Source organism: Podarcis cretensis (genome assembly GCF_951804945.1).
Source record: "Podarcis cretensis genome assembly, chromosome: 12".
Classification (NCBI taxonomy): domain Eukaryota; kingdom Metazoa; phylum Chordata; class Lepidosauria; order Squamata; family Lacertidae; genus Podarcis; species Podarcis cretensis.
In genome coordinates, this window is record NC_137181.1 from 2,419,364 (window position 1) to 2,442,271 (window position 22,908).

A 22,908-nucleotide genomic window follows, 5' to 3' on the forward strand; every position below is an offset into this window, starting at 1 on the left:
CTGATCCGCAGCATACAGCCAATGAACTTTATGGTGCTGGCCTGTTTGATAATATAACAGCCCAGGCAACGCTGACACCTGTACATTTTAGTCGCACCGCGACCTGTGTACAGCGCGCCTTTTGGAAAGTCCCTGTCTCAGGGCAACCCCTGAGCTCTTTTGTTAGTATTAAGCAACAACATTTGGAGCCCTACCATCAATTTAGAGTTAGATTGATAGAAGCAGTCACTCGGTAGGTTGATAATACTACAGCCCAGAATGAATTGATGAAAAAATTGGCTTTTGAAAATGCAAACACCGACTGTAAGAAGGCTTTGCAGTCAATCATTAATCGTCCTAAATTCGATCTGGCGGATATCATTCAAACCTGTGCAGAAATTGGAAGCCAGAGCCATGCAATGTCTTTGCTTGCCAGTGTCATCCAAGCTGACAATAAGCCAACAGGCAACTGCTTCAACTGTAAGCACCCAGGTCATTTTGCTAAACAATGCAGACCCCCTGACGGATAATACCCCCATCTTCGTCAAAAAGAAAAGAAAAGTGGGAAATGATAATTTGCTTCTGTGCCTCATTTCATGCCTTAATATAAATTCCATGATAGTGCTCATTTTCAGTGTTTTGTTTTTGCCCCTCTCTGCTTCCGCTCCTAACAGCGGTGATTCCACACCAATAAATGTGTGGGAATCTTTTGCAAAAACCCTTAATGTTTCTTCTTTCTGCTTCACCCAGCAGGTATCCATCGGTGAAATCCTTGGTTCTTGCCTTATCCCTGTTTGTCATGATCCCTTTGATATACAAAATGACACTTGGTGGTTCTCATCCCTACCCCAAAATGATTCTCTCTGCACCCTTGGTTATGCCGGTTACCAACTCTGGGGTAACCAAGTGTGCCGACGCCCATCTTTGGCCATTGATTTATCAACCCCGTACGTGGCATCTTATAATATTACTTGTGCCCGTATGGTGAATTGTACAAAAGCCAACTGTGTGCAAATGGGCAAGGCTAATTTCAATTGCTCTGATTATGTAACTATTTCATATATATATATAAATACACAGAGCTGCCTGACGGCTGGTTCTGGTCGTGCCCAGGCTATACGTTTAATTATATTCCAGCAAATATCAGCCATGGCACACCTTGCTGTTTAAGCCGTTTGTCCATCATTTTACCCAAGAAGCATCATTTATCCCGCTCTCGATATCGACGCTCTGTAGAATTGAGTAATGATTGTGACGATTCTGTCTCTCTCCCTAGCAGATCTGAATATATTTCTCTAGCTGTCTCTCTCTTAGGAGTCCCTGGATTGGCTGTACGGAATAGCAGGAATATTAATTCTTTAGCTTGCTCTGCAGCAAAAGCTCTGAACTTTACCTCACAAGCCCTTCACCTTCTGAATAAAGAGCAGAGTGAACTCCGGCATGGTCTCCTGCAGAACCGCGCTGCTATCGATTATCTACTGATGCTTCATCACTATGGATGCGAACAAGTGGATAATATGTGCTGCTTTAATATTACTGACAATTCTAAGGCTATTCAAAAACAGATTTCTCATTTACAAAATCTCACACATCACATCAAACAGGATGTTGGATTTCCTGCCTTCTGGGACTCTTTCACCCAGTGGCTTACCGCTTGGCTGCCAAATCTTACTTGACTTCGTAATCTCTTTCGATATGCTATTGTCATAATTTGTATACTGATTTTACTATGCTGCTTCCTCCAATGCATTCCTGGTCTCATATGTCTCTTCTCTCGGTTTCTCTCTCCCCCTCAGCCACCCAATAAAATCCTTGCTGCTTACTTTGCGAAATGGCAACACCAACAGTAAACTAAAGGGGAGATATGGGCAGATTTATTTCGAGCATGCATTGGCAAACCACGTATCTCGTAGTATTTTTTGTCCCATCCTCCCTGGCGAACTTATCTTGGGCATGTGCTGGCAAACCACGTATCCCGAAATATTTTCGTCTTATTCACCCAGAATGCCTCGCAAATAAGAAAAAAGGGGGAGATGAAGGGAAATTCTGTTCCTGCACATAACTGCGGCATTCTGGGAAGTCTCGCTTATAATCTTTTCTCTGCTTCTGCACACACTGTACAAACCTGTTCCAAACACCAAGACATTCCCTCATCGCTCAGTTCATTTTAAGTTCATGATGACCTGTTCTCAATGCATAGCTGACCACATCTACGGAACTCGATTGTTATATTCTTTCATGCTATGATCAATCATTAGTAATTGTTTTAGTCATGCTATATCAATCTTTAGTTATAATTTAATTAGGAGGTTTCATGCCTGTCTAAGTTCCAGGCCCGTTTCCCAGCCTTTAATCTATTGGTGATTAATGTTTATATGTAATTCCCACCTTGTACTTATGTTAACCAATCAGCAACAAGTTGCTTTGTGTTTGTATCAACAGTTGCTTTGTGTTTGTATCAACCAATCAGCCACAAGCACACCTGTGGCAATGTTTGTAATAATCAATAAATGAGAGTTCCCGGGGCTTCCCCCGGCAGACGCCTCTCGTGACACCTACTACTCGTCTCCCGTGATTTTCATTCCTACACCCAGTGGCCATGATCTTCGTTTTTTTGATGTTGAGCTTCAGACCATATTTTGTGCTCTCCTCTTTCACCCTCATTAAAAGGTTCTTTAATTCCTCCTCACTTTCTGCCATCAAGGTTGTGTCATCTGCATATCTGAGGTTGTTGATATTTCTTCCGGTGATCTTAATTCCGGCTTGGGATTCATCCAGCCCAGCCTTTCGCATGATGAATTCTGCATATAAGTTAAATAAGCAGCCTTGCCGTACTCCTTTCCCAATTTTGAACCAGTCAGTTGTTCCATATCCAGTTCTAACTGTAGTTTCTTGTCCCACATAGAGATTTCTCAGGAGACAGATGAGGTGATCAGGAACTCCCATTTCTTCAAGAACTTGCCATAGTTTGCTGTGGTCAACACACTCAAAGGCTTTTGCATAGTCAATGAAGCAGAAGTAGATGTCTTTCTGGAATTCTCTAGCTTTCTCCATAATCCAGCGCATGTTTGCAATTTGGTCTCTGGTTCCTCTGCCCCTTCGAAATCCAGCTTGCACTTCTGGGAGTCCTTGGTCCACATACTGCTTGAGCCTTCCTTGTAGAATTTTAAGCATAATCTTGCTAGCGTGTGAAATGAGTGCAATTGTGCGGTAGTTGGAGCATTCTTTGGCACTGCCCTTCTTTGGGATTGGGATGTAGACTGATCTTCTCCAGTCCTCTGGCCACTGCTGAGTTTTCCAAACTTGCTGGCATATTGAGTGTAGCACCTTAACAGCACCATCTTTTAAAATTTTAAATAGTTCAGCTGGCATACCATCACTTCCACTGGCCTTGTTATTTGCAGTGCTTTCTAAGGCCTATTTGACTTCACTCTCCAGGATGTCTGGCTCAAGGTCAGCAACCACAAGACATCCCTACTGATAGTCAAAATATTCTGGTATTGAAGTGGATCATTCTCACTAGATGCATTACAATATGTTGCATATTGAGTCAGACTCTTTTTCTTTCTTTCTTTCTTTTCTCTTTCTTTCTTCCTTTCTTCTATTCTCGTCATGAGTTCCCTTTCCACTTCCCTTCGTATTTTCCTCTTCATCCTCTCAACCTCTTCTTTGTCCTCCTCTAGCATGTCTTCCGTGTAGCAGGCTGCCTAGTTCCTTTCAACCAGGTGATCGATTATTTCAAGCAGGTCATCAACCTGATCCTCTTTTTCCTGCCCTTGAGCTCTGTTGTTGAAAGCCAGGCACCACCCACCATACTGAGTTATATATTTCTGCAGATCCTGGCTTCCCTCCGCCAAGAACTCTCTGAAAGATCTACCTTCTAGATCATCCTTGCGGGTGAACAATGTATGCTCTTGCTCTGAGGCTGAAAGTATTTGGGATTCTCTGAGCAACGGCTTTCTGCTGCTGGCTGGAACGCCCAACTTGCATGACATGTTTGATGACATGTGGTCCTGGGTAGAGGTTCCTCACACAGGTTCTGATTTCTTTCAAAACCTCTTCTTTTGGAACCTTAGTGTCAAAAAAGCCATGCGTATCAAGAACCACAATTCTCCTACCACCAATGATAGTCTCCTCTCATTGGCACTTTCTCATCACTGAGGAAAAGGATGTGGACGACGTGAAGCTTCTGTCGCCCAGGATGGTGTTTCCTGTTGCGCTTTTCCCAGCTCCAGTTTTACTAACAAGGGCGATCCTCAGTTCAGTTCCGACAAGAAACAAGAATGTAAGAAGCTACTTGTGAGGTAAAGGCACTTCTTCTGAGAGTAGCCAGGCAGATAGGCAATGGTAGGTACAATCCTGCCCTGTCCACCTCTATCTCCCAGGAGCTGTGGGTCAGAGGGCACAGGGGCTGTTTGCCTCTCCTGAGTCCCAGCAACAAGCTACCCTTCTGCCCCCATCTTTTATTTGTATTCTGAAAGAAAAGAGTGAAATGTCTGCAAAGTGGGTGCAGTGACATGAATTTCCCCTGTGCCAGCTATAGGGGGCAGAGGGGGCTTCAGGAACAATTTTGTTTCTTGAATGCACTCAGTGAATGAGATAAGCATTATAGGGTTGCCATATGTCCTCCTCTTTCCAGGACATGTCCTCTTTTTCATGGGTAGAGCCATAGCAATCCATAGTTAAAAGTAGAAGTTGGCAAATGTGTCCCAGCAAAATTCAAAGTTCTGGTGCTGAGCTTTCAAGTCCTAAATGGCCTCGGCCCAGTAGACCTGAAGGAGCGTCTCCACCCCCATCGTTTGGCCTGGACACTGAGGTCCAACTCCAAGGGCCTTCTGGCGGTTCCCTCCCTGCGAGAAATGAAGCTACAGGGAACCAGGCAGAGGGCCTTCTCGGTGGTGGCGCCCGCCCTGTAGAACGTCCTCCCGTCAGGTGTCAAGGAAATAAACAATTATCCAACTTTTAGAAGGCATCTGAAGACAGCCCTGTTTAGGGAAGTTTTTAATATTTGATGTTTTATTGTGCTTTTAATATTCTTTTGGGAGCTGCCCAGAGTGGCTGGGGAGGCCCAGCCAGATGGGCGGGGTATAAGTAAAAAAAATATATTTTATTATTATTATTATTACTACTACTACTACACACATTTACAAGCATGCCTTTGTTGCCTCACACAGTGTCCTATTCATTATAGAGTTGCGTGTGAAATAATTTGTGTGCGTAGCCTTAAGAAAGGTTGCCCAAGGCATCTCTCTGTTTGCCTCTCAGATCTGCCCTCCATTTCAACCCTGCTGCCTTAAGTGGAAACAGGAGGCTTCGGCCAGGCTTCCTTTCCTTCCCAACATTTGATTTAATGTTGTTGATATCTTTGCATCTAGCAACTGTGGGGAGGGAGGGATCCAGAGGGAGCCTGTGGAGCATCAACCCTTTCCTTGGTTCCCATCGGCTCCTCTGCTGAGCCCGACCTTCACCCCCTGAGCGTGGCTAATACCTCGGTGGGTCAAGCTGCCTTTCTGACAGGTGCACTGCTGCTGCTTACTGAAGCTCTTACTGAGGAATTACCAGGAAGCTTTTAAAGGAACTCCACAGTCTGGAAAGGATCAGCCAAACCCTTCACCTTTGCAACTTAAAGGAACTGGGTGGTGCTGGTGAAGGAGGAGGAGGAGGAGAAGAAAGGGATCCCAGAATCAGGGCAATGAAACTTCAGCTGAATGTGGTTTTTTACAAGCTCTGTAAACATACTGTTATGTACTGAGCTGAATCCTAGAACAGTAGAATCCAGAATGCAGCAGTCTAATTGGTCCGCAGGAGCCACCCAATCCACCCTCAGGTGGAAGTGAACCAGCGACCTGATTGGCCTGCAGGAGCAGCCAATCAGGCTCCTGGATGAAGTGAATCAGCAACTTAATTGGCCTGCAGGAGCAGACCGGAATTAGCCAATCACGCCGGGCCCATTGTTCAAATAATGTGTATATATAGCTAGGCGTTTTGGGGGGAAATTCTTTTTTTTATGATATTTATTGAAATTTCAAAAAAGGTTACAAAAGTAAGAAAAAGATAGAAAAAAGAAGCAAATAATAATAATAATAATAATAATAATAATAATAATAATAATAATTTATTATTTATACCCCTCCCATCTGGCTGGGCCTCCCCATCCACTCTGGGCGGCTTCCATAAAAACCAAAAATACAGTAAAATATCACACGTTAAAAACTTCGCTGAACAGGGCTGCCTTAAGATGTCTTCTGAATGTCAGGTAGTTGTTTATCGCTTTGACATCTGCTGGAAGGGCGTTCCACAGGGCGGGCACCACTACCGAGAAGGCCCTCTGCCTGGTTCCCTGTAGCTTTGCTTCTCGCAATGAGGGAACCGCCAGAAGGCCCTCGGTGCTGGACCTCAGCATCCGGGCAGAACGATGGGGGTGGAGACGCTCCTTCAGGTATACTGGACCGAGGCCATTTAGGGCTTTAAAGGTCAGCACCAACACTTTGAATTGTGCTCGGAAACGTACTGGGAGCCAATGTAGGTCTTTCAAAACCGGTGTTATATGGTCTAGGTGGCAGCTCCCAGTCACCAGTCTAGCTGCCGCATTCTGGATTAGTTGTAGTTTCCGAGTCACCTTCAAAGGTAGCCCCACGTAGAGTGCATTGCAGTAGTCCAAGCGGGAGATAACTAGAGCATGCACCACTCTGGCGAGACAGTCCGCAGGCAGGTAGGGTCTCAGCCTGTGTACCAGATGGAGCTGGTAAACAGCTGCCCTGGACACAGAAATGACCTGCGCCTCCATGGATAGCTGTGAGTCCAGAATGACTCCCAGGCTGCACCCCTGGTCCTTCAGGGGCACAGTGACCCCATTCAGGACCAGGGAGTCCTCCACACCCGCCCGCCTCCTGTCCCCCAGAAACAGTACTTCTGTCTTGTCAGGATTCTTTTTTTTTTTTAATAAAGATTTTTATTAGTTTCCAATTTTTTAACAAAAACAGAAAACAACATAAAAACAAACAAACAAAAAACTCATATTTTCTTAACCTTATTTCCATAACCCTCTTTTCCCGGACTTCCCCATACCTTTCCCTTTTTGCATCCTTAATTTAGTACCATTATTCAGCAACCTTTCTTGCCCAATTAAATATAAATTCATCCTCTTTTTCTATTCCACCATAAAATTTAAACCCAATTATCGCTGCAATTCTACGTCTTCTTTTCCCTCAGCATTTTAACACTCCTCAGTTTTATAATAATTCTTAAGATACATCTTAAATTTCTTCCAATCTTCTTCCACAGTCTCTTTCTCTTGGTCGCGGATTCTGCCGGTCATTTCTGCCAGTCCCATAAAGTCGATCACTTTCGCCTGCCATTCCTCCAACGTGGGTAGTTCTTGTGTCTTCCAATACTTTGCTAGAAGAATCCTTGCTGCCGTAGTAGCGTACAAAAAGAAATTCTTATCCTTCTTCGGCACCAACTGGCCGACCATACCCAAGAGAAATGCCTCTGGTTTCTTGTTAAAGGTGCACTTAAGCACTTTCTTAATTTCATTGTAAATCATTTCCCAGAAGGCCTTAATCTTTGGGCAGGTCCACCAAAGGTGGAAAAAGGTACCTTCCATATCTTTACATTTCCAACATTTGTTATCGGGCAAATGATAAATCTTCGCAAGCTTGACTGGGGTCATGTACCACCTATAAATCATTTTCATAATGTTTTCTCGTAAGGCATTGCATGCCGTAAATTTAATACCTGTGGTCCATAACTGCTCCCAGTCAGCAAACATAATGTCATGACCTATGTCCTGTGCCCATTTAACCATAGCAGACTTCACTGTCTCATCTATTGTATTCCACTTCAACAGCAAGTTGTACATTCTTGATAAATTCTTAGTATTGGGTTCTAACAATTCTGTTTCTAATTTCGATTTCTCCACCTGGAAGCCAATTTTCCTGTCTTGTTTGAAAGCCTCCATTATTTGAAAATAATGGAGCCAATCTCGTACCTTAGACTTTATTTTCTCATAACTTTGTAGTTTAAATTCACCACCTTCTTGTTCTAAAATCTCAGAATATTTCGGCCAATTGGTTCTCATATTAAGTTTCTTTACCTCCTTAGCCTCCATAGGTGAAAGCCACCTGGGAGTTCTGTTTTCCAATAGATCTTTATACCGTATCCAAACATTATATAGTGCTTTCCTGACAATATGATTTTTAAAACCCTTATACACTTTAACCTTGTCATACCAGATATATGCATGCCAACCAAAATTATTATCAAATCCTTCCAAATCTAGAATGTCTGCATTTTCAAGAAGTAGCCAATCTTTTAACCAGCAAAAAGCTGCCGATTCATAGTAGAGTCTTAAGTCCGGCAGGGCGAACCCCCCTCTTTCTTTAGAATCGGTAAGTATCTTAAACTTAATTCTGGGCTTTTTGCCCTGCCAGACAAATTTAGATATGTCTTTCTGCCACTTCTTGAAACAGTCCAATTTATCAACAATTTGTAATGTCTGAAACAAAAATAACATTCTAGGCAATACATTCATTTTGATTACAGCAATTCGACCTAACAAGGAAAGCTTCAGGTTTGACCATATTTCTAAATCTTTCTTTATCTCAGTCCAGCACTTATCATAGTTGTCCTTAAATAAGTTTACATTCTTAGATGTCATGTTAATCCCCAGGTATTTTACACTCTTTGCCACCACTAACCCAGTTTCCTCTTGGAATCTATCCCTTTCAACATTTGTTAAATTTTTTTCCAGTACCTTGGTTTTTTGTTTATTCAACTTAAATCCTGCGACCTGGCCAAATACTTGAATTAATTCCAAAGCTCTTTTGGTACTAGTGTCTGGCTCTTGCAAGGTCAGTACTAAGTCATCTGCAAAAGCCTTTAATTTGTAATGTCTGGCTCCGACCTGAATCCCTTTTACCAGCTGGTCCCCCCTAATCATATTTAACAGGACCTCCAGGACCGATATAAAAAGTAATGGGGATATTGGGCACCCCTGACGTGTCCCTTTTTCTATAGGTAATTCAGTAATTCATCCATAACCACATTATTTACAATTAGCTTCGCCTTTTGCTCAGAATAAATTGCACTTATACCATTTTCAAACCTTTGGCCTACCCCCATCCCGTGGAGATTCTTTTTCATAAATTTCCAGGATATATTGTCAAAGGCTTTCTCCGCGTCCACAAAAATTAAAACTGCCTTCGTATTAATGTTCACTGTCAACATTTCTATAATATCAATTATGTTCCTTACATTAGTAGATATATGCCTACCCGGGAGAAAGCCTGCCTGATCTTTATGGATCTCCTCCACCAACACCTTCTTCAATCTTTTTGCCAAAATGTCTGCAAAAATTTTGTAATCCACATTAAGTAGTGATATAGGGCGGTAGTTCTTGATCTGTTTTTTATCAACTTCAGTCTTTGGTATAAGTGTGATGAAAGCTTCTTTCCACGTCTCAGGTGCCCTTTTCCCCTCTAATATCTCGTTACAAACCTCCTTAAGCGGCTGGATTATCCAATCTTTCAAGGCTTTGTAATATCTGGAGGTTAGTCCATCTGGCCCTGGAGATTTCCCCAGTTGCATATTTTGAATGGCACCCTCAATTTCTTGTTCAGTTATTTTCTCATTTAAAAGCAACATACTTTGTTGCGAAATTTTTTGTAATCCATATTTCTTAAGAAATTCTTCAATGTCTCTTTCGTTTTCCGGCCCTTGTGCGTACAATCTTCTGAAATAACTCTGAAAGCAGTTGCTGATCTCATTTGGTTTCGAAATGTTCTTTCCATCTACCTCCAAATTTGTAACTGTATTCAATTTCAGTCTCTTCTTCAATTGCCATGACAGGAGTTTCCCACATTTATCTGCCGATTCAAATGTCTTTTGTCTCATTCGTTTAATTTTCCATTCAATCTCTTGATTCATCAATTCCATATATTGCTTCTGGTACAGTTTAATTTGTCTCAAGATCTCATGTGACTTTGGGTTGGATCTCAATTTCTTTTCACTGTCTTTTAGCTTTTCCAAAATTTTATCTTTCTTCTCCTGTTGTTTCCTCCTTTTCAAGGAGTTCTGCTGTATCAAGAAACCCCTCATCACGGCCTTGCTTGCGTCCCAGATCACTCGTTTCTCCACTTCTGTCCTTAGATTTATCTCAAAATAGTCCTTCAAAGTCTTTTGGGCCTTTTGGTACACCTCTGGATCTTTAAATAGGGTGTCATTCATTCTCCATCTGAAGGAGCCAGCTGCTGTTATTTTCATTTCCATCTTTACCGCATTATGGTCGTGTCCTGTCAGGATTCAACCCCAATCTGTTAGCCGCCATCCATCCTCCAACCGCCTCCAGACACTCACACAGGACCTTCACTGCCCTCACTGGTTCTGATTTGAAAGAGAGGTAAATACAGAAAAAATAAAAACAATTAAGAGTAAATTCATCTTTCCATAACTTGTCTTTCATTTACTTGTTTCCCTAACCTCCTCACACCTCCCTTTTTGTATTCCAGTTCAGTTGGTTAATTCAGCAAATCCTTTCCCTCTTTGTTTTTATCTTAATCCTTTATCTTAATATATTATAACTTTACTTTCTCGCCTGTTAACAATCCATTTTCACATGCTCCTTTATAGCATTACTGCTAAAAACCACTTAACTTCATTCCGACATCATTCTAACCTTCATTAATTTTACAATATTTCTGTAAATAGTCTTTAAATTTCTTCCAATCTTCTTCCACCGACTCTTCTCCCTGGTCTCGGATTCTGCCAGTCATTTCCGCCAATTCCATATAGTCCATCACCTTCATCTGCCATTCTTCCAAGGTGGGTAGATCTTGTGTCTTCCAATACTTTGCAATGAGTATTCTTGCTGCTGCAGTAGCATACATAAAGAAAGTTCTATCCTTCTTTGACACCAATTGGCCCACTATGCCCAGGAGAAAGGCCTCTGGTTTCTTCAGAAAGGTATATTTAAATACCTTTTTCATTTCATTATAGATCATCTCCCAGAAAGCCTTAATCCTTGGGCACGTCCACCAAAGGTGAAAGAATGTACCTTCATTTTCTTTACCTTTCCAACATTTATTATCGGGCAAATGATAGATTTTTGCAAGCTTGACTGGTGTTATGTACCACCTGTATATCATTCTCATAATATTCTCTCTTAAGGCATTACATGCCGTAAATTTCATACCTGTGGTCCACAACTGTTCCCAGTCAGCAAACATAATGTTATGTCCAACATCTTGTGCCCATTTTATCATAGCAGATTTCACCGTTTCATCCTGCGTATTCCATTTTAACAGCAAGTTATACATTCTTGATAATATCTTAGTTTGGGGATCTAACAGTTCTGTTTCCCATTTTGATTTTTCCACCTGGAAGCCAATTTTCTTGTCTAGATTGTAAGCCTCCCTTATTTGATAATAATGAAGCCAATCTCGCACTTTATCTTTTAGTTTCTCAAAACTCTGCAATTTCAATTTATCTCCTTCTTGTTCCAAAATTTCCCAATATTTCGGCCATTTGGCCTCCATATTGAACTTTTTCTGAGCCTTCACTTCCATCGGTGATAACCACCTTGGGGTTTTATTTTCAAGTGTTTTGGGGAAAGATTCAATCATTGCTACTATGAGGTGAATAAAAAGCATGAAATTCACACTCGACTCTGAGTATATTTCACTGGCGGCGAAGGTGGGATTCTGCTGAGCTAACTGCCATGCACAGCAGCACAGCACCACCGCCTGCCGCCCTGCTGCATCGCACCGTGCATCCAGGCTTCAGCTCCAGGACCCAAGGAACTCAGAATGGCAACTGACAGCAGCTTCTCACTGTTCAACACAGCATCAGGAGACTGGGAAGCGTACGCCTCCCGTTTCAGCTTCCTCCTGGAAACTAAAGAGGTCACCAACAATACCAAGAAGAGGGCGACATTCTTCAGCGTCTGCAGAGAGGAGATCTTTGAAATCGCCCGGATCCCCCAAGGGGCCCTTTCCAGTCCTGGGAGTCTGCCCGAGCACCATGGTCACACCTCCACATGGAATTCACAGGCCCCTTCCAGAGAAAAACATTCTTCATAGTGGTGGACTCCTACACCAAATGGCTGGAGGTTGCACTGGTACTGTCCACTTCTTTTGTTGTCCAAAGCTTCTTTTGCATGGCTACTGTAAACCACGGCATATTGCAGAGGGGACTTGGTGACAGGGATCTTGCGCTGATGATGCCCTCGCCTCCTGCTCTCTGGCTCTTTGGAAAGGCCACAAATCCATCCTGACAGGGCCCAGACTTGGAGCAAATGAGTGAAGGCTGCAGCGCAAGGCTCTCCCGGGATTTGGGGTGGGACATGGGGGACCCCTGCCCTGACTCCTAAGATGCTGAGCACCTTTGCCACTACCTCTTGCTTCCTTGCAGGAGGGATGGGGCAGGCGGCTGTGGACCATCTGGGCTATTGCATCCTGGACATTTCTGTGTGTTCCCCTGGTTTGTTTTACCAGTCTCCATCAATTAATGAGAAAAGGAAGTGCATTGAAAATGGTCGGATTCATCAACATTCACTAAAAACAATCTGTAAACCCCACTACGCCTAAACCACATGCTGAAATGCTGCTCCCCCTTTTGTTGATGGGTTTCCAATGTGAAAGGTTCTTAACTACCATTTGTGCTGGGATCATGAGCATGTAAGCAAAATTTGGGATTTGGTGGTTTTTGAAATGTCCCTGGTTGTGTTTAGTCTCCATGTTTCTGGGATGTAACTCCAGTTTACATAGCGAGATACTAACAGCTCATTTGCTAACAGCTGCCCATTTAGTTGGAGCTCAGGACTGGAAGGATATTTCTATGTAACCTATTATGACCTGGTTTTTAAAAGCCTTAGGCATAGCCCCATCAGAGAAATTGACCCACCAAATCTGGGTTCTCAGAAGGGAAGTGGACCCGTTGTCTTTCTGCAGCTTATTTCACAATACAGTCACACAGGTGGCAAATTCCATCCAAATGTGATGTCATCTGGTGCTGATTTTGAATATTTTGAATATGTGGTCTCCCATATGCTCCGCATCACAGATAGAATTGCAGAGTTGGAAGGGGCCCGATCCTCTGCATTACTGGAATCACACCTGAATGTTCCGACTTGGGACAGTCCTGATTTTGTTTGTTTGTTTCTTTGATAACTGAGAAATTCTTACCCGAGATATGCACCCAGGTTCTAACTGGTGATACGGAAGGAGATTTTAACGTAACACTGGTAACTCAGAGCAGGGCTTTTAGTGTGGCTGCCTCTGATCTGTGGAAGAGCATTTCTGTCAAGATAGGACAGGCACCCAGAAAAAAATAGAAGACATTTTTCTGTTCCAACAAGCCTTCACAGCCGGATGAAGGAAGTTTGTGCCTTGACGGTCTGCTTGGTATTGGGGTTTTTAATTTTTAAGTTGCTACTATTTGTTTTAAAATGTTTTTGAACTGTTTTTATTGCATTTTGTACTTTCAAAGTGTGTTGAAAGTGATAAAATCATAATGATAATGATAGGAAGAAGAGTACATTTATTTTTCTAATACATGTGTTTCTCTTTTAATTGTGACAGCAAGTTTGTTACAAAGAAGATGGCGTCTTCCAGAACACAGGAAACAAGTGAAAACAAACCACCTCAGAAATATCTCAAAGAAAGTATCCTTGTAGAAAGGGGTGACCCTTCTGTTTATGCATTAAAACTGAAAAAGGCGTCTGAAACGCCCCCAAAGTACCATCTAGGCAAAGAGAACTTACAGATCGCCAACAAAGTGATCATGATGATGGGAGCGTCTGGATCAGGGAAAACCACTCTCATCAATGGGATGATCAACTACATCCTGGGCGTGCAATGGGGAGATGAATTCCGGTTCAAACTTATTCATGAAATGACAGGCAGAACCCAAGCAGAAAGCCAGACATCCGAAGTGATGGCTTATGTGGTGAACTATCAAGAGGGTCTCAAGATCCCTTGCTCTCTCACTTTTGTTGACACTCCAGGATTCGGAGACACGAGAGGAATAGAGCAGGACAAAAAGTTAGAGGAGAAGATCCGGGAGTTTTTCTCCAGCCCAAGAGGAATCGACCACATCAATTGTGTCTGTTTTGTGGTCTTGGCCTCCACAAATCGCTTATCAGCAGCCGAGAAATACGTCTTTGATTCCGTGCTCTCCATCTTTGGGAAAGATATCAAGGAGAACATCCAGTTCCTGATCACCTTTGCAGATTCACAGACTCCCCTGGTCCTTGAGGCCATTAAGACGGCCAACGTTCCATGCGCCAAAGATGGTAAGGGGAACCCCGTGCATTTCAAATTCAACAATTCCGCCCTGTTTGCCAACAATGTCGTGGGGGACGGGGAGAGCCCTAACTTTGACGAACTGTTTTGGAAAATGGGTATGATCAGCATGAAGACCTACTTTGACTCGTTAAGCAAACTGAACACGAGGAGTTTGTCTTTGACGAAGGAAGTTCTCAGGGAACGGAAAGAGTTGGAGACTGTTGTGCAGGGCCTGCTGCCCCAGATCACAACCGGCTGGTCAAACTGGAAGAACTGAAGGAAACAGAACAAGCCCTTGACCAGCACAAAGCTGACATGGAGGCCAACAGAGATTTTGAGTATGAACTCCCAGTCACCGTCAAAGTGAAGCAAGACCTCTCTGGAGCTCATCAATATGCAACCAACTGCAAGAACTGTGAGGTCACCTGCCACTATCCTTGCAGGGCTACCTGGGACCGGCTGAACCGCTTTTGCTCCGCTATCAATTTATTATAAGGAAAATGCAACGTTTGTCCTGGCAAGTGCTCAGCTAGTGACCACTGCAACCAGGATTGCCAATTTAAGGACGAAATAAGGAAAGAGAAGAAGACCTATGAGGACCTGAAGAAAAAGTATGAGCACGCCTGCCATGGGGTTATGACAGCGGAGGAGGTGCTTCACCTCCTCAGCCAGGAGTACATCGAAGTAAGAGAGAATCTGATCAAAAACATCCAGAGAGCGTCTCAAAGCCTGCGGCGCCTGCAGGAAATTGCCCTGAAGCCCAACCCGCTCTCCACTCCAGAATACATCGACATGCTCATTGCGTCTGAAGAGGAGGAACGCAAGCTTGGATATCAGAAAAGGATCCAGTTGCTCAAGGATGTGAAGAAAGAAGCAGAAGATTGCAAATAAGAAGGATCTGCTACCAGAGGAGGAGGAGATGATGAGCGAACAGAAGGACAAAGGAAAATTCCTCTTGCCATCCGGATATTGGAACAGAAGAGTGATGAATATTCTCTCTAAATGCAGGGTAAACACAGCAGCTCCTGTTCAGTCTTAAATCTCTGTATAAGCAGCCCCCCCATAACCTTTTTGCTAAGTGCAGGGACTCTGAGGCTAGATACACACTGACCTGTTCAATGTTATTGGAACGATATCAAATATATTGTTCTAAAATGTCGCAGGGCAGACTTGGAAAAGCAATGTGTTTCTGCCCCCCCCCCTCAAAAATGATCTTTATTGTTAATATAGAATAGAAGAAGAGTTTGGATTTGATATCCCGCTTTATCACTACCCGAAGGCGTCTCAAAGCAGCTCACAATCTCCTTTCCCTTCCTCCCCCACAACAAACACTCTGTGAGGTGAGTGAGGCTGAGAGACTTCAGAGAAGTGTGACTAGCCCAAGGTCACCCAGCAGATGCATCAATTTACATAGAACTTAACAAATACAATACATTACATACATTACATATAATACATACCCGACATATACACCAGATATTTGACTTCCAACTCTTCTCTTTATGCTTTGTTTCCAAACTTAACTCTATACACATATCATATTAGTTATTCTACTTTTCCTTTATGTTTATCTAATCAGATTTACTATACTTTCCCTCTATTTTCAAGATTTAGTTTGTATCTGCCAGGAGACTTGCGTTGTCCGTATAAACTTTTAAGATATTCTTTCAAGACTGAGCATTCTTTATTAACTTTTGGAATAGGACTTCTTCTTATTCTCCCTGTTAGTTTTACAAGATGTAAACATTCAATCATTTTTGCTAACAAATCAGATTTTGTGGGGTTATTGTTACTTTTCCAATTTTGGGCTATCAGAATTCTCACCGCTGTAGTGGCATACATAAATAAAGGTCTACAGACATGATACCAAGCAGAAAGGCTTCCGGTTCTCTTTGTAAAAGGGAATTTAAACATGTTTTTCAATTCGTTACAGATGACATCCCAAAATTCTCTTAACTTCTTGCACTCCCATCACATATGTATGAAGGTACCTATCCCCTCTTTGCACCTCCAACACACTTCCGTACTATAATTATACATTTTGGCCAACTTGGCCGGGGTTAGGTACCATCTATATTGTGTCTTCAAAATGTTTTCCCTTAGGTTTTAGCAGGCAGTGAATTTAATGTCCACTTTCCATAGCCTTTCCCATTCACTCATGAGTATGTTGTGTCCGATGTCCTGTGCCCAGTGTATCAAGACTGCTTTTACCTCCTCCACTTTTACTTTCCATTCGAGGAGGAGGTATTTTTGATATCAATGGGAAAATAATGTGTTTCTTACCTCCACCAAAACGCTGTCTCCCTACTGCTACTCTTCCTCTCAGTAGGCGGAGAAGAGATGCGGAATCTCCTCCTTGCCCCTCCAGATTGTACATTTAATTAGGGATTGAACCCCACCCCCACTTAAACATTAGCTCTGCCCCTGAACTGATCTGGGGCTGGATCTGGGGTGCTTGACCCCTGGCCTGACTGATCCAGGGGAGATCAGGGTGACTCTGCACAGCCTGAATATTTAGGATAATTTACTATATATCTGGAAAAGCTTTTAACTAGTTGGAACCAGACAATTTTTGGGGGGTGGTAAAAGTAGAATTGCATAATAATTAAACAATATTAGTTTTGCATGTTGTGAATATGCTCTGCCCCCACAGCTGGAGGCAGCAGTTCTTCTGAATAGCATGTGCTGGAAGCTGCAGGAGGGGAGAGAATTGGTCTTGCGTTCGAGTCCTGCCAGGGGGCTAAACCTTCCGGAGAACAGGATGCTGAACTAGATGAGCTGTCCCCCCCCCCCCCCGCTCTCTGCAATGTTAATATTTTATTGAAAGAACTTCAGTTATAAAAATTTAAAGTGATACAGAGAAAAAAGGTGGAAGGGGAGAGAACAAAGATGTGTAAGAAAAAAGAACAATATACAAAAATGCTCTACTCCCCGGGCTGAGAGAAAAAACAGAATTTTGGGGGGGACACTATGATTTTTTGCAGCTGCTGCTAATGTTGCAAAACACTGTTACCGACAAAAGAAGAATCTAGGATGAAATTAATGGACTATGCAGAACTAGATAAACTAACAGGAAGGATTCGTAATCGGCGGGACCAGAAATTCACGGAAGACTGGAGTAAATTTACAGATTATACGAAAAGTATTTGTGATGATCAGACTATGTTTGTAGGTTTGCAATAAGTTTTGTGAGGAGAATTACTGGAACTATTTCAAAAATGGACTAAGAGGAGGATGGTTAGTTAAGATAATTAAAGGCAATATGAATTTAAGAAATGCATAAAAACGGTTAAAACGGTGGATCATCAGAGGCGCTGATGGAAGTCCAAAAAAATATTGTATAAGAGGTGAAGTTTTGTGGTATATTTTATAATTTATATGTTAAAACTAATAAAAATTATTTTTTAAAAAATAAAAAATAAAAAAAAAATGTTGCAAAACACTGAAGCTGGGGACAGAGCAATGGAGAACTTCTGAAACAGCAGTGGGACACTAGCTCTGCCTGAGGCATGATGGAGAACAACAACTGACAAAAGATAGACATAATATATTACAAAAAGAACAAAGAGAGAGTTTAAATGCTTCACCTGTAGGACTATAAATCGTTGAATGTGTGAATGCGAATGGAAGGCGTTAAAATTGCATTTGGGGTATAAGGGTTTGTTTTTCTGACTGGAGTGTGATGGAAATCTATAAGATTTTGGAACGCAGAAATAAAGTAAATCATCAAACCATCATTTCTAGCACGTGGGGGGCACCTATATTGTACAATTTGGCTTTTGAAAGATTCATATTATTAATAGTATTATAAATTGGCATGGTTATAATGAGGCTTTTATTGGAATATTGTATTTGAAAACTAATACAAATGATTTTCCAAACCATGTCTTCGTCTGTAAGCAGCCCCTTCCTAAGTGGTGAGTGCTGTCATAATGTCAAGGCATTTCTTACAGGGTCCCGGGTCTGGATTCTTCCCCTTCGTCCCTCTCTCTCTCCGGCCAGGCGTCTCTTTGCTCTGTGCGCCCCCTGGAGGCGGGGGGGCCTCTGCTCCCAGAGCATCTTCCTGGCCTCCCCCCCCGAAGAATAATTCTGGGGGTGCAGCAGGAGCGCAGCAACAGCCCCCCTCCCCCTGTTGAGTCTCTCGGGCAGACCTGGGGGGGGGGGGCTGAGGAGGACCAGACCGGCTTGCAACTCGCATCCCGGGCCAAGCGCACCCCAAGCAGCACCGCCAGCCTCTTCTGGGGTTTGAGAAAAACATGAACTTGGGCGGGAACCACTGAGAACAGAGATATGGCCGCTGACTCGCGCGAGGGTGGCGGGTGTACACGGGACTGGGTTGAATTCCCACGTGCGCATGGCTGCGCGCATGCAGGGGTTGAAGTGCAGTGAAATCTCCCACTCCGGGGAGTGGAGATGGGCCTGGGACGTCTTAGCCCAAGGAGTGGGGGCGTTGCCTCCCCATCACCCACCCCCTTCTGGCTTGCGGAGGGGGGCAGTCTTGCAGGGACCCGGCCGCTCCTCAAACCTCTTCCTCAGCCAGACCAATACCTTAGAGGCTGTTTTCTCCTCCTCCACCCGACGCCCGCTTCAGGATGGGTTGCCTGGAGTAACAGGACTCGGGCTGTAGCCAGGCTGCGCAACCGGGCGAGCCAGGGACAGGTGGGGCGGAGAGAGATACAACCTCCCCTTCACACGCACACGCGCAAAATCAAGAGTCAGGATGCTTCCCTGGGCCCCCCAAGAGGTGCTGTCCAGCGCTTGTCTTCCTTCGTTACCGAGAATGAGGAGGAAAGGGTTGAGCTCTCCAATTCCACGAGAACTGCTCCTCCTGCTGCATCCCGAGCCCCCTGCTCCCTCCCGGGGCTTCCCTCATCCTGGAGAAAAGTTCAAATTCATCGAGGATCTGGTTTGTGAATGGGGCGGAAGGGAGGAGGAGAGCGTTGCGCCCCCTCGCCTCTCCAAAGCAGGGGATGCATGAGGGTCCCAGCCTGACGGAGGGGAGGCAGTGACGGAGCCCAAGGCACCCGGTGAACTTCTTGGCTGAGTGGGGAGTGGGTGCATGCCATTAGACCCTCCCATACCAGGAATGAGGACGCAAAAGTGCCTTAAAATTCAAGTCACAGGAATGTGTGGAGCTTCTTGGCTCTGAAACGGGGAAGACCCCAATTCCCTCCTCTGGGCTGGCTGAGAAATCAGTGGGGGCTCCGAGGTGGGGCGGGGTGGGTGGGTAGGGAGGGGGTGCGCCCAGGAGCGCGGAGAGGCTGCCCAGGGCTGCCAGCCAGACCAGGGGCGTCTCCCGGGTCCTCTGGCAGCAGATCCTTCTCTCCCTCCTTCTCTCCCCCACTCTGCCCTTCCCAGATGGCAGACCTCACCTCCTCAGCTGCCTCTGCAGATCCTTCCTCGGCCCGCGTCGTCTTCCACGCCGGTCTGAGTTTTCCTGCAGCGAACGGGAGCGAGAGACGAGCTGCTTCTCCGAAGGGAAAATGAAAGTAGCAGCTGAATTAAGTCCCCTTCGGCTTGGAAGGAGCAGGACAAGAATTCCCCCCAGTGGCTGCCTGGAGAACCAGAAGCTGGTTTGGGCGGTGGGTGGCGGCGTCGGGCGCTTTTCAGCTTAGAGAAAAGGCGAGCGCACGAGAGGGTCGCAGAGTCAGAGAACTATAGAGTTGGAAGGGACCCCCGAGGGTCATCTAGTCCAGCCCCCCTGCAGTGCAGGAATATGCAGCTGCCCCATCGAACTTGCAAGCTTGACATCATCAGCACCATACTATACTGAGAAGTGCACAGAATGATGCCTGGCAGGGGATGAGGGGGACGAGTCTCCTAATATTCAGGGTGTTCTCACAAAGTGTAACGCTGGTGGTCAACAAAAGAGGTTCAAAGGCTCAAGGCAAATCTTTAAAAATGTAGTATAAACACCAACAACTGGGGAACACTGGCCTGCGAGAGCTCCAGTTGGAGAACAGCCTTGACCAAAGGTGTCCTGGGCTTTGAAGACACTCGAACTCAGGACAAAAGGGAGAAACGTGCTAAGAGGAAGGCACGATTGGCAAATCTATGCCGTGATCAACTCCAACCCTTCCACAACCCACTGTGGAAGGAGGTGTGGATCCAGAATTGGCCTCCAATGTCACTCTTAAAACCGTGTTTATGGAAGACAATCTTACTCAGCTACGAGGGATCACCAAAGAAGACAGAAGATTCAAGGTGTTGAGCAATGTCTCATGCATGATGTCATGCAGCATCACACAGCATCACACGCATGACGTCATGATGTTGCTCGGCATCACCCACAGGGCCCCCTCGATCCCCTTAAGGAGATGTTTATTAGGCTTACACATTTTTAGGATTGTATTTGACTCTTGTAAATGGCTGTGGAGCTTTTCCTAAACCCAATAAGCTAAGTCATGCTGACGCCTCCCCCCCCCCATCACTTTTTAAAAGGCGATGAGGATGTCAATCTGCAAAGAGAATCGGGGGTAGACTGGGGGCAATTGCGGCTGGACCCGAGGAAAGGAAAGGTCAGTGGGGCCCAAGCCCACAGGTCCACCTTTGTCCAGGTTCAAATGGCCTGCTGGTGAAAGGTGCCCATTGGGAAAGCCACCGGCTGAAGGTGGAGGTCCTCTCCTCCTTTGCCCGGGAGACGGTCCATGGCTCTGTGCTCCCTTGGGCCAGATGGATCCCTTCCACATCCTGCTGCCCTCAGCTGCAGCCACCATCTCCCATCCTCAGAGGCAGGAGCGGCCCAAGACATTTTGCTGCCTGAGGCAAAGGAGATAAGATGGTGCAATTCCCATTCTCTGCATCAAACCTGACTAGATTGGGAGTTGACTCTCAAGCCAATGCTGGTGATGTTCTGGCACATCGCATGGCACTCATTTCTTTTTTCTCTTTTAGTTTTCTATTTGTATTTTTCAAATTTATACATTTCATTTGTTTTACAAACAACATTCCCATATTTTGAATTCCTTCCCCCTCTTTCTGCGGTTCCTTAAATTATTTTTTTAAAAAAATATATTCTACATTTCCAAATTCATTTAACTTGCTCATTTATTTATCTACTGTAAATATATACTCTTATAAAACTGCAGGTTTTTACAGTAATCATTACAGTAATCCTGCTAATGTTTTTATCTGTAAAAATTCAGTAATCCATTTCCATTCTTTTATAAAAAGTTTGTTATCCTGATTTCTTATTCTTCCGGTAAGTTTCGTCATTTCTGCATATTCCGTAAGTTTTTGCATCCCTTCCTCCTTTGCTGGGACTTCTGCTTCTTTCCATTCTGCATCTTCCACCCCAAGCCCATTAAGGAGGATTCCCTTGGCTCACATCTGGAGACATCTCCCCCAGGGGGCTTCAACCAGCAGCTGCACAAGCCGGCCTAGCTACAGAGCTACAATATTTTGTAAATCCTCTTAAAAGATTGTAGGAATTTGGTATATGCAGTGGTGTTTCCTTGCAGAAAATACTTTCCATCTGCTAAACTGGAGCCTTTTCCAGGCATCTTTCTTAATACTTACCAAGGAAGAGTCCGAAACCAAACTAGCAGACATTTCTCTTGCTCCCACCAAGTCACTCTCTAGATACTTGTCACTGCAAATGATACGGGTTATTTACACATTAATGACAACTAACCAGCCGGTTCCTAAGAGCAAAGGGTGGTTACCATTCAAAATAAACAAAATCCCTAAATCTCTCTGTCAACAGCAACTAAAACGGGAAGATTGCCACTGAAATCAGGACATTTGACAAAAGCTGCTGGTGTTGCAGGTTGTTCTAACTTTTAGCAACAAAATTTGGGCAGTTGACTCATCCAAGCACTCGCGTCTTCCCCACCTTTTCCTGAATTACTTGACATATTCCGAGGTTGAATATTACAATGTACTTTGTAAATCCTCTTAAAAGTTTGTAAGAATTTGGCATATGCAGTGGTGTTTTCTTGCAGAAAATACTTTCCAGTTACCGGTAATCTGTCACCCTTAAGTTGCAACCCTAAACCTATTTGCAAGTGAGCTAGCTCTGAATTGTTTCAGATTCCCTCACCCCCTTCACAATCCCATGCCCACACACCACCTCTTTGGCAATCTCAGCTGCCCTCTCTGCCCTCACTTGGATACAGACCTGGTCGACCTTATGCGCTGCTTCTCTTGTCTGTTTTCCTGAACTTATTAGGAGTCCAACATTTGATCTGAGTAGAAAGCGAAAGTAATTCTGCCATGGATTGGGTTTCCTCTGGCATGGTCTGACACACCGGCTGCCAATGTCTGTCAGTGCTGGTAAACAAGCTGGTTTACAGGAAAAGCATTGGGAAGAAATGGGGGGAGGGGGAGGGGAGCAGAAATCTTGTCAATCTTGGGAACCAGAGTGCTTTAGGTGCTTTATTGCAATTCTTCCAGTGATAGGTCAACAGGAGCATTGTTAGAAGAATCATAATAATCACCAACTATTATTATTTTTGTTTTATTTATTTATTTATTTATTTATTTATTTATTTATTTATTATTATTATTATTATTATTATTATTATTATTACCCTACCAAACAGAATATTATTAATAATAATAATAAAGCGATAAAACACCAAACATTAAAAGCTTGGTGGTGGGATTATTTAGGGGGGCACTCAGAGAGACGTGGTTGGCACTGTGG

At 44.0% G+C, this 22,908-nt stretch overlaps 2 protein-coding genes, 1 long non-coding RNA gene and 1 pseudogene across 6 annotated transcripts in view; 2 read left to right on the top strand and 2 right to left on the bottom strand.

Moving 5' to 3' along the window:
* The window catches only part of LOC307199310, a 60,529-nt gene extending 41,498 nt beyond the window's left edge, over positions 1 to 19,031 (bottom strand). Inside the window, exon 1 of the long non-coding RNA XR_013831852.1 lies at positions 18,020 to 19,031. This is a non-coding gene — a long non-coding RNA (uncharacterized lncRNA). The remainder of the gene's footprint in view (positions 1 to 18,019) is intronic.
* LOC307199076 (verrucotoxin subunit beta-like) overlaps positions 1 to 22,908 on the top strand; it is a gene marked incomplete at its 5' end in the record, with an annotated part of 126,502 nt that overhangs the window by 57,524 nt on the left and 46,070 nt on the right. The window lies entirely within an intron of this gene.
* LOC307199708 (GTPase IMAP family member 4-like) lies at positions 321 to 12,321 on the bottom strand (annotated as a pseudogene). Its single transcript has 3 exons — positions 12,142 to 12,321; positions 3,512 to 4,272; positions 321 to 367 (listed from the first exon to the last, which is right to left on the bottom strand). The product of its transcript is annotated as a GTPase IMAP family member 4-like (transcript).
* Positions 10,393 to 17,178, top strand: LOC307199249 (uncharacterized protein). Its single transcript, XM_079947036.1, has 2 exons — positions 10,393 to 12,094; positions 13,557 to 17,178. The coding sequence occupies exon 2, from the start codon at positions 13,576 to 13,578 to the stop codon at positions 14,536 to 14,538; it is 963 nt and encodes a 320-aa protein (XP_079803162.1). The 5' UTR covers positions 10,393 to 12,094; positions 13,557 to 13,575; the 3' UTR covers positions 14,539 to 17,178.